Consider the following 18,467-nt stretch of genomic DNA (forward strand, 5'->3'; position numbering starts at 1 on the left):
TTTAGTTTTGTTTTTAAAAGTGAGTGGCAACAGTTGTGTTTGATCAAATGGAAAACCTCCCGGGGATACGGCAGCCCTTGAAAATGAAACTGACTTTAAACCAGTGCGAAAAGCACTTAATTGATTTCAGTTACCCACAGTGGGGGAAAACTGCAAAAAAGTAAATAAGGAGCAATAAATGGTGAGATTCACGTTGGATATTTAAAATTCTTTCATTTTAATAATCAGACTTGTTAGGAATAGGTCAACTCATTTTTATTTACAACTCATGATATAAGTTAACAGCAGCCCATTCATGAACTGAAAAGGGAAAAAAGCAATATAAACCAGTATTTTATAAACTTGTTTTATATACATAATAAAGCAAGATTTTACAGTGTAAAACGTATCTTAAAAGTTAGTGCCACTTGAGATAAATTGGTACTACTGCCCTAGGCAACTGAATTTATTGAAAAAAGAACAACAGGAGTACTTGTGGCACCTTAGAGACTAACAAATGTATTAGAGCATAAGCTTTCGTGGACTACAGCCCACTATGCATCCGAAGAAGTGGGCTGTAGTCCACGAAAGCTTATGCTCTAATACATTTGTTAGTCTCTAAGGTGCCACAAGTACTCCTGTTCTTTTTTGCGGATACAGACTAACACGGCTGCTACTCTGAAACCTGAATGTATTGAGTATTCCTTTTGACCGCAATCCTAAAAGAACAAATTGAAGGATCTGTTTTAATCTTACTGGCCACATGGACCTTCCAATAATGTGAATTGGAGTTATTTGCAGGTGTTAAAAGGAAATAATAACTCCTTTATATTCAAGCTGATGAGATGTTATTGATATTGATAGAACTTAGTTAAAAATGAGTAAACAAAAACCATAAATAATAGCAATTTTATCCTTAAAATAGCATAATCAGAGGGATTTAATTTGTGAGCGCATAGAGAAATGTTAAAGAAAATAAGTTTCTAATAGTTCTCTTTTTCTGAAGGGAATGGTGTACTAATTTTCTAGTGCCATGGCTGGCAAAATAGTTTTCCACAACACATTGCATCATTGGAGCACATGCAAATTGTATCGCGTGTATTTATTTCAGTTTTAATCATATGACACCACTTCCTTTTTTGTGCTTAAGCAGCAGGGCTGCAGCACTCTTCTTACACAAAATGGCATTTCTGCCTCTTTGGTTGCAGTTTTTGGGAAGTATCCTTTGCTAGCAGATCAGATGTATATACTGAAACAGAACTCTACTCTAAGGCGTAAAGCCAAATTCCTTCATAGTGTCAGCCGGTGCAACTCCATGAGATGCCAGAGAAGAAAATACTCCGGTGTCGCAGGCCAAATGAAAATGGGATCTCCGAAACCATGGAGATGGGTGCAGTATGAGAACCAAAAGAGACACCCAGATAGGCAGCCTCTCTTTCCCCCGTAGAGGGAGGCCAGAAACAACTGTTGAGCCGGTCAGGAGAGGAGGAGGGAATTCTGGCCCAAATTCATCAATCCTTAATCGGACTAAATTCCCCTTGACCTCAGTAGGAGTTTTGCTTGAGTAAAGATGGTGGAAGTTGGCCTTTTGTTACTAATGTGGCTACTGCCTTATGGACACGGGGACAAAACCCTGGGCAGTGTTTGGCCTGATCACTCCCTCAGGTATAACGCTATTGGATACTTCAGTGCAGTCTCCTTAGAGTGTTGGATGTTTGCTTCAGCTGTGTATCTTCCTGTGTCGTGGCATCACTTGTCTTTTTAACATCCCCAGCCCCAAATCCTAATATGAGCATGGTTAGTTAACAATGACGTTAACCCACTATTACATTTCATTAGCTCTGTCTGCCAAATGGAATCAGGGTACCATGGTGTACAGTGATTACATAATACGTAACGTGACTGTGTCATGGCAATTGCTTGGAATGACTTTGTACCTAGAGCAATGCAGGGTTTGAATTTACAAGCAAATCCTTGAATTTCTGCAGATGAATTCTCCGTAAGAATTTGGAGAATGCCAAACCCTGCGCAAGCGGGAAATGCTGCGCTCGGAAGCACAAGTAAAGGTCCAGCTGTTTCTACCAGGAGCCTATCCATGTCCTCCTGCCACAGCGTGTGTGAATTCGGGAGAGTCAAACCGCAGGTGAAGTGCGAGTGTTTGGGGGGGTGACGTGCCTGGCCTTGTTGAGGTCTCCACCCTCCCAAGGGCTGAGTGGCCTCTGGCAGGGGTGCAGCTCCTGAGGGAGTGCAGCAAATGTCAGGAGGTGCTCAGGGATCAGGGTCTCCCGGGATCAGGCCCAAATGGGGGTGAGGAGAGAATTAAAGTTCCCATCCTTCAGGCTGTTCTAGCTCATGCAGCACAGAATGGTCCCAGGATCGTGTGAGCGCAAGGTTCGTTTAAAGCCGACTTTGCACCCCACTTCCATTCGGAGTCCCATCAAGTGCTCATTGACGGCTGCCAAGGATCTGATCTGGGACAGTCCGTCTGATACGGCTGGTGTTCCTGTTTCTCAAAAGTAGTGTTTCCAGAAAGACTCTTCGAGGTAGTTTGTAGCCAGCCAGACAGTCCTGGGGCCTCTGGCTGATTGCCAAATGTCAACACAGTGTTGCCAACTTTCACTATCAATGGTGTTTTCCTTAAAGGCCCAGCTGCTGGAGTCCTGTGATTATGTGAGACTCTCAGTCTTCATTTAAAAAAAAAAAAAAAGGTCAGTCTCTGTATGGTTGTAGAGGAAAGCTTGAAAATATGACCCCAGCACACTCTAAAGACTTGGAAACCAGAAGGCCAAGAAAAAGAACTTATTATTTATGATTTTTTTTTAAAAAAAACCTCTCAATATTGAAGCCAGTCTCATGATGTTTTAGGGCCTGTCTTGTTTAACATTTGGGGGGTTGTCAGTCCTGCAATTTGCGTAGCATTCTCAGTGTGTTCTGCACGGCAGTTCAGAAATGCATTTGGGTCTGATCCGGTGCGGTGCTCAGCACCCACAGTCTGTGTTCGAAAGCAAAATGGGAAGTTGTCGGTGCTAGAAACCGCACGTGCTGAGGCCATTTGTCTCTGAAGCAGAAGCTGTTATCCGTGAGGCTTTTTCACAGGGCAGCTGCTGGAATTTTGATGGTCACATGCAACATATAAGCCTGTGAATGCTTCACCTCTCATTCTTTGTAACAATTCTTCTCTTGGGCCTGACCCTCTATGTCTGGCTTAAGAGACACTGCCTTGAACCTCAGTGGGATACGTTCCTGTAGGATGGGCTGATGGATCAATATTTCATTCACAGTGAATGTTACACAAAACATTCCGATGAGTCTGGAGTAAAGTTTATTGCTAGTTGAAAATAGTTGAAAACCGGACAGTCTCTACGCAAAAGAATTAATGGACACAAATCTGACATCAGGAATCAAAATACTCAAAAACCAGTGGGAGAACACTTTAACCTGTCTGGTCATTCAGTGACAGACCTGCGGGTGGCTATATTACAACAGAAAAACTTCAAAAACAGACTCCAACGAGAGACTGCTGAGCTGGAATTGATATGCAAACTAGACACAATCAACTCCGGTTTGAATAAGGACTGGGAATGGCTGAGCCATTACAAACATTGATTCTATCTCCCCTTGTAAGTATTCTCACACTTCTTATCAAACTGTCTGTACTGGGCTAGCTTGATCATCACTTCAAAAGTTTTTTTTTTTTCCCTCTTACTTAATTGGCCTCTCAGAGTTGGTAAGACAACTCCCACCTGTTTATGCTCTCTGTATGTGTGTATATATATCTCCTCAATATATGTTCCATTCTATATGCATCCGAAGAAGTGGGCTGTAGTCCACGAAAGCTTATGCTCTAATAAATTTGTTAGTCTCTAAGGTGCCACAAGTACTTCTGTTCTTCTTTTTGCGGATACAGACTAACACGGCTGTTACTCTGAAACCTGAAAATAGTATGTTGAAGCTTCACCTAAACATGCTACTTTTGTGATGTGGGTTATCTCGGGTAGATGCGTTTTTAGTTCCAGACTGAAACAATCAAAATCACTGCAAAGACTAAATAAACAGCATCTGTGGAGGGGCTGTTTAGTGTTACACTTTTCTCCTAACTCATGAACAGGGTCAAGCTAATAGTCTGAAGTTCATTTTTCCATTCATTGTGATCCTTCCCCATCATCTATAATCTTTGAAAAGAACTTGGTATAAGATTAAATTTTCATAGCTCCTGTGACAAGTGTCTGATAACTGCTTATGAAATCCAAAGTCTGGGCTGGAACTGGAGTAAATTTTCCTAGTCATTGCTTTTTTTGTCCCCCTTTTTTTGGCTTTTGTTCATTTTTGGTGCTCTCTAATCTGACTAAAGGAAAAGCAGTGACTAGCATAGTGGTTTTACAATACTGTCACAGCAACGCTGTGGGCTAACACAGGAGTTTACCTAAGCCATGCTGACTCCCAGAGGTCTCTGCCAAAGGGGTCGAATAAAAACACCTTGGCAAGGATAAAATAATCATTTGTTTTTTCTCTTCAGCAACTCCAATAATCTGAAAAATAAAAAAGGACTGGCCTTAAACGGCAGGCAGTAAGTTGTAAAGCTGTATCCTCTGATAGAGGAATTTAATATGTACGTGACAAGGCTGCCTTATGGTTGAATATGCAGCTGTTATCAATTAGGTGATGGCAGATCTGTATGGAAAAAGGGTGGAACAGTCATTGCTAGCGAGATATATTTATCAATAGTTTGTAAAGGTCTTGATTGTGCTCTCTCACCAGTTTTACCCACTGTGACCCCATGGATTTCAGTGGAGTTTCTCCTGATTTACCATAGCCCAGGTCTTCACCTAAACCTTAGCTACATTGCTCAGAGCTGCGAAAAATTCACACCCTGGTAGTTAAGCTAACCTAAGGCCTGGTATAGACACTGCTAGGTCAATGGAAGAATTATTCTGTCAACCTCGCTACTCCCTCTCGAGGGGGTGGATTACCTACGGCGAATGAAAAAACCCTTCCGTCGCTGTAGCAAGTGGCCACGCTTTGGCACTACAATGGCGCAGCTGCCGCAGTGCTGCTGTCGTGCCTGTAACATAGGCAAGCCCGTGTTCTAAGTGAAAGCAAAATCAGACGCAGAGATTTTACAATCGCCCTTGCCATAAACTGTCGCCTTACAGTGTGTCTGGAGGTGTGATTTATTGCTAGGCGTTTGGGTTTCAAGTGTTGAAAGGGATTATTGTGTTGATCTTCCTTTCCATCCTGCAAGATTCCTGGTTAGAGCTCAGAACAGCTGGTTTGCTGTCATCTTGCCAAATGGCAGGCTTCCAGAGGCCTCGTAAATCTCGCATCACATAACGAGCCTCAAACAGAGACAGCTCAAGCGACACTGAGTGTCGGAGTGTCATTCCAGCAGGATTGTTTTAGACTAGTGCAGATGAACTACTACGATGGTAAATACCTTTAAAACCACAACCGCTAACCTGTCCAGGCAGCTTGTTTTCCACGCTAAAGGGAGAGAGGGCGTGTGGACTGGGGCGGCTAGCGCTTAAAGATTCAGTTGTGTGACCATGGGCATGTCACTGAACCACAGTTCACCCTGTAAGATGTGCGCAGTAATGTTCACCTACATGGCAGAAGGATTGTAAGGTTGATGTAATGAGTAATTCATTGGTACCGTGCTTTGAAATCCTCAGGTGACGATCGCTGTGGAAGGGCAGAGTGCTGTGAGTCACGAATGTGATTTGTTAAGGGCTCCCGGCATAATCTGGATTCGGTAGCAGCCAACTTCAGGGGCAGAAGTGGAACTGATGACTCTTGTTGGGGAAGTGCATCTCAGTTCTTGGCTGGGTGCCTCAGATGCAACATTTGCAATTTTTTTTCACTATCTGTTTTGTTCTGCTTTTATTTTCCTTCAGGAAAAAACCAAAGTGGTTGAACCCTTGGACTACGAGAATGTGGTCCTGCAAAGGAAAGCCCAGATCTACAGCGATCCTCTCCGTGATCTGCTCATGTTTCCGATGGAGGATGTGTCTGTGAGTTTGTGCTGGCTCCTTCTCCTGTACAAGGCCTAATCCACCCCTCCGCTAACCCCCTCTCACGCTGGGGAACCCCCTTCGATTTCAGTGTCCACTTCTACACTGATTTCAAAGGTGTTACAGCCAGGTCAAATGGGAGTGATCAGGCCCAGAGTATTTATTATTTTCACTGACAATTTATATGGGCCCAATTCACCATGAAATCTCGTTTTCTATCCCCCCTCCCCGCAGATCTCGGTGATAGGTCGCCAGCAGAGGACTGTCCAGTCTACGGTGCCAGAAGATGCTCAAAGGAAGGCTCAGAGTCTCTTTGTCAAAGAGGTAGAGTGCAAAGGCCTTTGACCTGCAGCGTTGCAGCGCCTTGTCCTTCAGGGGAAACACTCTCCAGACGGCGCTGCAGCTAATGGCAGATAAGGCTGCAAGTTGCTTTGCTGGCCTCGTCTGTGACACAGGGGAGCTGTAACTTCAGGCCTGGAGGAACAACTCTTTTTCTACCTGGCAGCTTCAGTTTATGAGCCGCCTGCTGCCCCCAGCTGTGTGGGGTGCAGTGTTCACCCCCAGGCCTTTAATGGGAAGGGGGAAGGCAGCGGCTTCACTGCCTCCGCCTGCCGTGCCTCAGAGCCACTGGAGCGGCTCCTGGGTGTGCGTCGGCAGGAACGAGACTGGGGAAGGGAGACGCCCGAGAGCAGCTGCTCTGAGCAGCACCAAATGGAAAATGACTCCTGGGTTGCTCTTGACCCGGCAGCCGCTCCTTTTGGCAGCTGCACTGCGCCCTTGAGCATGGTTCCCGGGCAGCTGCGGGTGGGGCCTGGTGGGGAGCCCAGCTCCCGCGTGGCCAGAGTGGGGGGGAAAGGGGGAACCCTGGCAGAGGTGCCATTGGTGGAGGACTGTTTTGAGACACCGTTAAAGGAGCCCGACTCTCGGAGGCAGGTGCCCGGCGCTGTCTGAAAATCTGGTTCCACAAACGTGCGCCAGGCTGTGCTCTCAGCAGCACTAGTCCGGTCCGAAAGCCGCGGCCGAGGTAAGCGCAGATGCCAGCACCCGTGCAGCTGGCAAGAGGCTAGGTGTGCGTTGTGACCGGGCAGCTCTCCTGTCCGGGCCAGGCGCTCCTCGTTTGGTGTAATGAGGAGGGTGGGGCTGCCCTTGGGGGTATTAAATGGGGGAGAGTCTAGGGGCCGAGAGCTCAAAGGAGCCAAGCGGGATGGAGCGCCTCGGGGAGGGGACGCCCCAGAAGGAGGGAGCGGTGAGAGGTCCCTCATCGAGCTGTGGAGCCAGATCCAGTTGGTGACAGGAGGAGGCAGTCGTGGGTCACCCACAAACCTCCCCCGGCCAGAAAGGGCTGGAGACTTAGAGCAGCAGAGGAAGATGCTGGCTGGCTCTCCGAGCGGGAGAGCTGAAGCCAGAGGTCCAGAGAGGGCTGAGCCTGCCAATGTCTCTGGGCAAAAGCTAGGAGCAAACCCAGGAGTCGGGACAGAAACAGGGCGGAGGAGCCCCCCAGCTAGAGGGACTGGGCTGAGGCATAGCAAGGTAGCTGCACCTGTCGTGCCATGGCCTGCCACAGAAGGGCAGCCCAGGAAGGGCTTGTGACATGGTGGAGAAATTGTGCAGGTGACCGGCCCCTTGGAAGAGAGAATTTGAGGCGGGGACCTCTTGCAGAGTCACCCTGAGGCCAGGAGGAGGAGCTCTGAAAGTAGCCATCCTATCACTTGGGTATCTAGGTCTCAAAGGAATTCTGTGGTGTTTAGTTTCCCCAGTCCAGGATAAATGAAACAACTCCACGAAGTCTTTGTCCAACCTACTGTGTATGTTTGTTACCTTAATGCCAGCCTCAGCGTCTCACTAGTAGCTCTTCATTCTTAAGAGTTGTGCATGTTTTTGCTTAGCATGCTGTGATTTCAAAGAACATGCCTCATTCTCCTTACAGTGCATTAAAACGTACCACTCGGACTGGCATGTGGTGAACTATAAATATGAAGAATACTCAGGTGACTTCCGGATGTTGCCGTGGTAAGTGTCTCTCTTCTGGGATGCTAGGAACTCTTAATAACCTTGCTAGAGTGTGGTTTGATCAGGTCTAAGTTTCAGCTTAGAAAAGAGACGACTCAAGGGGAAATGATAGAGGTCTATAAAATCGTGACTGGTGTGGAGAAAGTGAATAGGGAAATGTTGTTTACCCCTTCACATATCACAAGAGCCAGGGGTCACCCACTGAAACTACTAAGCAGCAGGTTTAACACAAACAGAAGAAAGTACTTCATCACACAATGCACCGTTAACCTGTGGAACTCATTGCCAAAAAGAATAACAGGGTTCAAAAAAGAACTAGATCAGTTCATGGAGGATAGGTCCATCAATGGCTATGGATGCAAACCCATGCTCTGGGTGTCCCTAGTCTCTGACTGCCAGAAGCTGCAACTGGACATCATTATGGATCACTCCATAATTGCCATGTTCTGTTCTGTTCATTCCCTCTGAAGCGCCTGGCGTTGGCCACTGTTAGAAGACAGGATACTGGACTGGATGGACCATTGGTCTGACCCAGTCTGGCCGTTCTTATGACGTATTGTTATTGATCCAACAATCCACTAATATTTTCTGTTCCCTGGTGTTTGCCCCACCCCTGTATCGTCTCATGAGATTTACTTGCCCTTTATTTAGGGTTTGCAAGCCAGAGGTCTGTGTCACTCAGGCTGTATCAGGGAACTGCAGAGACATTACAGGGGTTCGTTCACTGTCAACGTACAAACATCCTCCTTCCATCAGCTGTTATGACAGGAAGAGCCTAAATTCAGGAATGTGGCAGAATACCTAGCTTCAGTGCAGTCTGCTTATCCCGAATCAGGAATCCCATTGTCTCTGAATGCTGACTGTCACAGCATGGTCCTTGCTCAAGTCAATCCTGCTTGTGCCTAACATGGTGGGGAAATACCAGTCCTGGGGAATAAGAATATCGCCATCAACACTGGCAATGCTGAAGAGAGCTTTGTGCATTAAAATGCCAGCCCTGTGTGTTACTCCAGCCAAAGGCTAATCTCGTTTAGTGCCTCCATCTTCAGTCAAGCACATGCATGCCTGATTGATGGGTGGTTATGTGCTGGGTGGGGCCAGTTTTGCCCCCCTCACCTCTCAAACTGCTTCAGACAAAGTTCTCCTGGTATGCTGACAGCCTCTTCTTGCTAATTGACTCCTCTGGGGAGGCAGGCTACAAGAACTGGGGGGTAGCTGGCTTTGCCTGCGCTGTGAGTGGTTTTGAGTTTGAAAAGTTTTGCTGTCCAGAATTGAGATGAAAAGTCAAAATCTGGAAATTTTTGTGAACCAAAAAAACTGGAAAAAATAATTGGCTCAAGTGGATCAAAATGTTTTAGTTCTGGAATTGTGAACATTTTGTTTCCGTTTCAACCTTTTTCCTTTTAACCCTTTTCAGTCTAATTGGCTTAAATTTTGAAACAGAGAGTCATTCTGAACCAGAAAACTGGAATTTTTCACGTTGAAAATGTCCAAAAGAGATGGCTTGACAATTCAACACGTTTCTGGTCAGGAGGTTCGTCGGAAAGTAGGGTGACCAGATGTCCCGATTTTATAGGGACAGTCCCAATTTTGGGGTCTTTTTCTTGTATAGGTTTCTATTACCCCCCACCCCTGCCCCAATTTTTCACATTTGCTATCTGGTCACCCTATTGGAAAGGGCCTTGTCTTGCAAACAGGTTTGGTTTCCACAAATTGGCATTTTTCGATGAAAAAAATGTTATGTCAAAAAATTCCCGACCAGCTCGATGTGCAAGAGGTCTGCTCCATGCAGGTGGTGTGAAAGCCATGCACAAGAGGATGCCATTGGTGCTTGAATTACATTCAGTTTGCACATGTTCTTGCTATCTGATCTTTGTTGGGTTTTGCAAAATAAATGATGGGCTGGCCCCGTGACTCGGTCCTGCTCATGCAAACCAGCAATAACTGCACTGAAGTTGGCGAAGTTACACAGTGTAACAAAAACCAAAGGAAGAAGCCACCCTCCTCCAGCCCCTGTGGATAAAACACTGCTTGCCTTGCTCACACAAGAAGTGCCAGTGACGTAAATGGGACTACACAAGTGAGTAAGGCAAGCAGGATTTGGCTGTATGAAGGCTATGGGCGTTCTATAGGTAGAGCAAGATCATTGGCCACCCACCTGTGGACTTTGGTCAGAAGTCAGACTTTGGTCACGTCTGGTCAGAAAATCAGGCTTCAGAGTGACTTGGAGGTTTTTAGAATATACAGATCTCTTTGGTGGTCAATTAAGGCACCAGTTCCTGTAGGTTTCACTTGTACTGAAGTGTACGTTCAACGTGAAGCCCAGCTTCAGTGCGCGTGAAGAAGGCGTGGGGGAAGGTTCATGTACAAGCTTTGATTGAGACCTCTGCATGTTTATATCATTTTCTCCCAGAGAAGCAACAAGATCCATAGATTTCAAGGCCTGAAGGGAACCATTATGATGATCTAGTCTGGCTTTCTGCATAGCATAGGCCAGAGAATTTCTCTCAGGGATTTCTCCAAGCTCAGTAACTTCTGCTAAGGCATATCTTTTAGGCAGCCACCCGCTCTTGACACGTCACGGCGACACACACGAATGTATGGCCTGCCATTGTCCTACCCCCTCCCTACTCATCCACATCAATTTTTGCAAATAATATCTGGTGTTGAGCCTACTCATTCCATTGCATGCATGTACGTTTCCAGCAGTGACAAGAGGACTGGTACCCGTTCTTTACTATTGTCCTGAATTCTTCCCTTCTGTGTGGCTCTCTTACATACTGTGTTATATTTTCAGCAAATCCTTTAGACCGGAGAAGATTCCAAACCACGTATTTGAGATTGATGAAGACGTTGAAAAGGATGAGGTAAGGGGAAGATAAATGTCTCCGTAGCACTGTGCGTTGCAGCTGGAACAATTCACGCCAGGCAAAGCGCCAGGCTGGAATGCTCTCGCTGGGAAATCATACACTGACGGCCCGTTCCCTTTTCTGAGCGGTTGGGACAAGCCTGCGGACAATTATCCATCTGCAGGTGTTACAAGATAATCTCTTAGAGCCAAGAGGCTTATGAATTAGTAGGCATGTGCCTCCTTTCAGTTAACTGGGATGTTTTCCCTGGATGCTTTCTTTGGCTCTCCATCTGGTATCTTGCAGCAGTATGAAACGGAGAGGCCAAGAATATTACTAAGCAATTCTGTGTGTGAAGGTTTTAATTCAATCTACTTCAATCAAAAGTGAACAGGTAGGTGTCCATGTGTCAAGTAATCTTGCAAAACGGCGTTACTGCTTGTTCAAAGGCACAGGATCTGACTCTCTTTTGCCTTGCAATTTGTGTCATCACTTACACCTGCTCACAGGGTGTAAAACGCTGCCACTCCGAGGTCCTGATCCTGCAATCAGATCCCAAATATTCGGAAGTGTCCATTGCTTCTGTGGGCCAGCATCTGTGTGCTCACCTCATTCAAGGGGCTCTGAGCCCTCTCAGTGCTTTTCCACAGACATCACCTGGAGTTGAGACCGCTTCGCCCTTCTGAAAATCAGGCCCGAAGGGTTTCGAAATGGGCACCCGGTATTAGAGATCACTTTTGAACATGTGCACCTTAACCACTCTGCCTCGCATTGCCCACATCTGCAACATAGCAAGATTGTCTGCCTCTCTGGAGAAACACCAGGAGAGCCGCAGGTGGAAGTTGTTAATAAGGTTTAGTCTAAAATTGCTGGACATTGTAGCCTAAATGTGTTTAAATGTGATGGGGGTGATGAGGCACCATGGCTGATGAATTTATTAAAGGAAAAAGGCAGCTTGTGTTTTACCAAGGCTGAAATTTGAAAGTGATGTTTCGTATGCATTTTTAATGGCTATTGTGCATGTCCTGGATGTGTCTTTTAGAGGATGTGCCTCTTTATAGTCGAGAATTGATTGTTGGGCCCAACCTTGAATTTCCTGGTTGTTTTGTTGGCTTGTGTCATAGCCTTAACATTAGCTGTGTGTAGTTCTTTCCTTTAATAGCATCGCACTCTATCTAGCTGCGGTATTATGCAGTAAGTTACACAATGTGCTTTCCCAAAAGAAAAGGACAAAAATAAACCCCCAACATAGAATAGAATTGTTTTCTTTTAAGCAGTTCCCCAAATAAAATACTAAAGTAATTTGAGGGACTGTGTCCGTACCCCTTCTTAGCTGAACTGTACTTCCTGATCTTGGCTTGTGTCTGACCGAATGTGGACTGTGCTCTTTGTAATTTTCCAATAGAGCTTTTGCATCAGGATTAGGTTAAAGAACTTCAGTGAAAAGCGATGTGGTAATGGAAAAGGGGGAACTGCCAGCAAGGAGAAATCCGGGACTTTAGCCACAGACGTAAAGCACTGTGAATATTTCCATTGTCACTGTAGAGTGTTGAATTGTGAGGCTTGGAAGTTGCTCTTTTGGGGGCAGGAGGCCTAGGTTCTATCCCCCGCGATGCTACTGACTGGCCGTGAAATGGGGGGGTAATAATGTGTGCCCCTGCGTAGCGCACTGTGAGATCGACGCGTGGAAAAACGCTGAGTATGACCAGCTGGGCAGATGCTAAGGCCTGGCTTATACTGAAAAGTTTTACCGGTGTAAGTGGTTTGGGTAGGGGGTGTGGGGTTTTTTTGGTTTGTTTTTTTTAACTGCAGTATTCTACCAGTAAAAGCTCTCGAGTGGATGCAGTTCTACCAGCATACGGGTGACTGTACCAGTAGGGATATCCCCCTTTCTGTACAGGAATAGCGGTGCCGTTACAAACCGTATATCGACAGAACTGCGTCCATGTTGGGAGGCAATGCCACGTGACCGATTAATTCGGTGCTACTTCCTAATGTAAATGAGACTTAAAGTTCCCCTTGACTTCCACGGGCCTTTTGGCCTGGGGCACCGTGGCCCGGTCAGGGCCTGGTTAGCACTGACGTCACCTCTTTCTAATCTCCTGTTTTGTTCCAGGACTCCTCCTCGTTGTGCTCTCAGAAAGGTGGGATCATCAAACAAGGCTGGCTGTACAAAGCAAATGTCAATAGTACAATCACAGTTACCATGAAGGTGAGCTTCATTCCATACGCTGTCGTGCCAGAGCCAAGTGTCTCAGTTCCGATCCAAGCTTCCAAGTCTGGCTGCTGGGTTTTGGTTTGGGCCCCTCTGTAACTGTCTTACAGAGCCTCCCTCTGAACGAGTCCCTTTCTGCAGTGGGATCTGTGCTGAACCCTACCAAGCAGTGCGTAACAGTGCTTTGAATCACGAAGGGCAGGCTAAGCAAAGAGGTGTGTTAAAGCAAACCCATGATCGCCTTCTGAATCAGTGCCTGAGGCCCAGAAAAGGAGGACAATTGAATTAAGTAAAACAGCAGGCCTGAAATAAACAAGGCTTTTGAATGCTGGTTTCCTTGAATGCACATGGCCAAACTTTTAGAATCGAAATAACAAGTATCTGTGCTTAAAGCAGGGATGGTGTTACTGAGATGCTACCGTAGGACTGACCTTCTATGCAGCAGCTAAGTCCTCAGCCCTTCTTTTTATCGGATACCGGGCAGCACTCCACCGCTCGGACTTCGCTACAGAAGCGCCAACTAATTGTATCATTGATTTTGCTCAGCCAATGATCTATTTGTTGTTTCAGCAAACAGCTGCTTTGTTACTTGATAAAAGAGACTGCCCTGGTGATAACACTCGGATGGGTATCCAAATTACAGCAAGACTCAGGAGAAAAAACATTACGTTCTTTTGCTCCCGTTAGGCTACCAAAAACTCCCCAAAGCATTCCATGATTTTCAGTTTCTCAGTCTGATGCCTCGATTCAGCGAAGTGCAGAAGCACATGCCTGACTTGAAGCCCGAGCTGTGATCATCTAGTCTGAGCTCCTGCATCGTATAGGACTAAGCCCGTAACTTCTGTTTGCGCTAGAGCATATCAATGTGCAGCCTATGAAGTGAGGCACGTGCTCAAGGACGCTGCGGCACTAAGGGCCTAAATGCTCAGCTAGAAGCATCTCAGGCCTGGTTTTCAGAGGTGCTGCTCAGCTGCAGTCCCATCGACTTAGCTGGAGTCGTGGGGGTGCGACACTTCTACAAATCAGGCTCATGTTATCTATAGGGCGACTCAGAAATCAAGGGACCCCAAATGAGTGCCCATTGGTGCAAACGTTGGTTCTGATCACTGCTCTTCCGCGCAGAAGACTTCTCTAATGCCGGTTGCTAGAGTTCTGAGAAAGCAGTAGCACCTTGAAGGTCTGAAGCCATCCGTACTGGCACATTGCAGCATCATGATAGTGCTGCAGAAGGAGACTTGCCATGATCTCAGTTCCGCGTTCTTTCATTACAGTGATGTGCTAGGCAACGAATGGTGCTGGCAGTTGCTAAGCATGTACAGAATGTTTTTTGTGGTGAGCCAGCTTATGAGCAAAACTTAATTAGGCTTACAGTTGACTGCGTTTGCTTCAGAGTAACCTTCTTTCTTGCAGACGTTCTCCAGCTTGACTCTGGTTAGCTTGGTTTCGGTTGCACACCAATCCAGTTTAACCCATGGCAATCACTAGATCAGGACCTTTTCTTCTTCTGGACCTCCTCAATTCTCTGCCTAACCCCACGCAATTTTTTTGCAGCCTTTTTGTTGTTGTGTTTTTGCTTCATCTGAAGCTTTCACAACTCCCCCCTGCCAAAGTGGGGAACTGAACTGGCTGTACCGGTGATCTGATCTGATCTGGCGTTCGCTCTGTTCCTAGGTTCCTGCGATTCATTCCAAAAGCGGTACAGCATTCTGACAATTCTTTGGAACAGCAGGCCTGCAAAGGAAAAATCCGTATAAATAATGCAGCGTATTTGTGTGTGCTGCTTGCTTCTGCACTTTCCATTGGAAGGATGTTAAATGTTTCAAATGTTTTGCATGAAATCAAACATCCCATGAGAGACTTATTCTCCCGTCTTCTGAACATTCGTTTAATACACATCTGTTTAATCTAAGATTTTCCGTAGCACGCAGCACTGAAGTATCTAAGGCCCCAGTTCAGCAAAGTGCTGAAGCAGGGCTTAATTTTGAGCTCCTGCTTAAATCCCCACATGCTGAATCAGGGCCAACGTGCTTACACTATCCTCTAAACTTAAAATTCATCAGCATCACGTCCTCGGAGCTCACATACGGGACTTGTCTAAACACTGACTCCGTGGATTAGATTTAATTCATTCTTCCGATTCTGGGCAATAAGTGACTGGCCTGATCAAATATGTGATGGATTCACTATTCATGGAGGCATGAAATTACTGGTAGAACCTGATCCATGTTGTTCCAATACTGTATTGATCCATATTTGTTCCAGGCACTCATTACAATGAGAATATTTTCAAAGCCTCAAAATGGGAGTGCAAGTGCTGTTTCTCGTCTCCCTGTCCTGACCTCCTGGGCCCTACCTTCATGCTCCTTTTAATCATGATCACTAACAAGAAGGAAATACATTTCTGATTCATAGCAAACCTGAGAACATCTAAGGCCACTTTTCCAACTGCTGAAATTGCAGATGTTCCCAGGCATTATGTGCCAGTATTTTCTGCTAAGCAGTCTCCAGGAAAGGTGGGTTTTGTGACTATACCTAGGGCAGGAGCACATTTGTCTCATCTTTGTTGTGTCTCTGTAGCTCCATGTATAGTAGTTGGATCACAAACATCCTGGCCTTAATTTGGCCTCCAATACGGTAGGAGCAAGAAGTTGCAGATGCAGCTAATTGTGTGTGTGGTCTTATGCTCCCATTGACTTGCAGCACAAGATTGCATCTGGAGGGCATAGTCCACTCTATGTCTGTATTCGTAACTCAGCTATGGAGACACTTAAGACAAACTTATTGCATCTAGGGGTGAGTGAATGGGTCAGGAAACTAAACCAAGACTGGTCCATAAAAGTTACTTTGTGTTCTCCAAAAAGAAACACAACCAGTTGCGGGGATCCCATTCCGATTCTGTCACTGGACTGTTTGCCAAGCTGTTGTTACAACATCCGTCTGACAATTGGCTTGCAACTATTCCTGAGGTCGCTATTGCGAAGGGTTCTGCAATCCCCGGATGCTTGCCCAGCTGAATCGCCCAGACCCTAATGTAACCACTTGGCTTTTCTTTTTAGAGCTGAAGGGGACAGGAGCCAGCGGAGGGGAGGGTGTGCAGGCAGTAGGAAGACTCTGCATTGGGGGGAGAGGGGGCCCAGCCTGTAATCATGCCCATCCTCCCCCCCAAAAGATACTAATTCAGGGCTTGCTCCTGCAACGTGCTGAGCACTTTGATTCTGATCCAGCAAAACACTTCAGCAGATGAGTCTGTCCACAGCCCCATTGAAATCAAAGGGATTACTCAAGTGCTTTGCTTGATCAGCTCTGCTCAGCTCCTTGCAGAAGCGAGCCGTGCCAGGAGAGGGTGCGGCGGGACAGAACTAGGTGCTCGCTCAGATTCAGACTCCGACTTTAAGCTCAGACGGGACCGTCACGATAATCTAGTCTGACCTCCTGCCCATCGCAGGCCACAGAACCTCACTCTGGTAACAGATCCCAAACCTCTGGCTGAGTTACTGACGTCCTCAAATCATGGTTTAAAGACTTCAAGTTACAGAGAATCCCCCATTTACACTAGTTCAAACCTGCAAGTGACCCCTGCCCCAGGCTGGGGAGGAAGGGGAACCCCCCCCCCCAGGGTCTCTGCCCGTCTAACCTGGGGGGAAATTCCTCAGATTGCCAGCGCGAGAGGGACTTCTTTAGTTGTGGAATCCAACCCTGCTAAGGAGTTTTGAATTACCCCATTGAGTGAACAGTCTCGGACTGCAGGAGGTGAATGGAGGGTCTCGGGAACTAATCTGGAATTAGGTGTGTGAGACGTAGGAGCTTTGGGCGGTTGTATTTCAGCCCTGGCTTTGAGTGCGCTGACCTGTGAAACATGCTTCCTGTCCTTTCCTCCTTCCAAAGCCTGAGCGTGAGAACATCTTTAGGTTTAATAATAACCTGGTAAATGCGTAGCACTGAGAGACCATCTGTTTTCCCTAGCGGGGTATTGTACAGTGACCGAGAAGCCAAATGCTGAAAACGTGAGCCGCGCTGGCTACGGATGGCATAGAGTGACCCGTGTATGAGAATGGCGTTTTGCTCTTGCAGGTATTCAAGAGACGGTATTTTTACCTCACACAACTGCCGGATGGTTCCTATATTCTGAATTCCTATAAAGATGAGAAAATTTCAAAAGAATCCAAAGGCTGCATCTTCTTGGACGCTTGCATTGACGTTGTTCAGGTAGGTTGACAAGGAGTGAGTCCTACCTGCTTTCGTCCCTGTACGTGTGCTTCATCAGTCTCATTTGCGCGCTCTGCCTGTTCCATCTGCCTACCCGCCGGCCTGACCAGCAATGCCATCGCTGCGGCTAGCAGGTGGTGGGCAGAGCCTACTGTGGACAGTGTAAAACCTGGGGTTCACTGCCACTGCGCCTTCCGCCGGCTCCCCAGCCGGCTGTGTCATCCCTGCCGAGATTGGATGAGCTCTTTTTCTTTATGACTGTACAGTGTCCACCACCACGGGGCCCTATCCCCTGACGGGGACCTCTTAGCACCCCCGTTGACTTCAATGGGCCTACAGGAGCTTGAAGTACATGCAAGATTGAGGCCAGTAACTATTCTGTGCAATCAGCTGTTTATCCCAGTGTTACCTTCAGCTGCCTTCCTCTCTCTGTCTGTCTGCATGCACTGGTTGTCTCTTGTCTTTAAACTAGGTCTGGATCCTGTACACGCAGAATTCAATGGGAGTACTCACACATGTAAAGTAACTCACACATGCAAGGGGTTACAGAAGCAGGGCCTTAAATTGTAAGCCTTTCAGGGCAGGTAGAGTCTCTTACTATGCATTTGAACACTGTGGTTTGCTGGAGGACTACTATAATACAAATAATAAGAGAATGCAAATGAGCTGTGTTTGCTTCCTGTAGCTCTTGTTAAAGAGGAGGAGGAGGGGTGGTGAATGGTAAAGAGTGGTAGTGGAAAATGTCCCCAGATTGCAACATCATGGGGTCTTCTGCGGAAAACTGTTGCTCATGTGAAAAACCTTGCTTTGGAAAGGCCCATCAGGCATTAGTCGCATGCACTAGCAGTAGTGTATGGAAAAACACAGCTTCTGAAGCCTGAGAAAGTTTTTATTCCTGCCCTTGTGCTGTCTCTTGCGTAGCTCTCACTGTTTTCATGTGGGTTTGGGCTAACTCTCGGGTGAGTAGAGCAGACTCCACGCAGGTTCCAAAGTGAGTTTCCGTAGATTTCTTTGTAGCCATCATGACTCTGGGCGGCGTAGACTGTACTTTACATGTTGCATCAAGGGATTTGCCTAGACTTCTCACTGGAATATGCTACTATTAGACAAGCAGCGGTTGGAAACGTGAGCTACCATGAAACTGTTAGTCTGGTTTTTGATTAATGTTTCTTACGATAGCGCCGGGGGGGCAGAAGTTCT

General features: G+C 46.6%; 1 protein-coding gene across 3 annotated transcripts in view; it reads left to right on the forward strand.

Moving 5' to 3' along the window:
- The window catches only part of DOCK11 (dedicator of cytokinesis 11), a 123,183-nt gene that overhangs the window by 29,111 nt on the left and 75,605 nt on the right, over positions 1–18,467 (forward strand). For all 3 annotated transcript variants that reach the window (XM_054038901.1, XM_054038902.1, XM_054038903.1), the window contains exons 2-7: positions 5,871–5,987; positions 6,222–6,311; positions 7,915–7,997; positions 10,795–10,864; positions 12,963–13,058; positions 17,133–17,267. In XM_054038901.1, the coding sequence (XP_053894876.1) occupies positions 5,871–5,987; positions 6,222–6,311; positions 7,915–7,997; positions 10,795–10,864; positions 12,963–13,058; positions 17,133–17,267 (591 nt within the window). The remainder of the gene's footprint in view (positions 1–5,870; positions 5,988–6,221; positions 6,312–7,914; positions 7,998–10,794; positions 10,865–12,962; positions 13,059–17,132; positions 17,268–18,467) is intronic.

The sequence above is a fragment of the Malaclemys terrapin genome, chromosome 9, assembly GCF_027887155.1.
Source record: "Malaclemys terrapin pileata isolate rMalTer1 chromosome 9, rMalTer1.hap1, whole genome shotgun sequence".
Lineage (NCBI taxonomy): Eukaryota > Metazoa > Chordata > Testudines > Emydidae > Malaclemys > Malaclemys terrapin.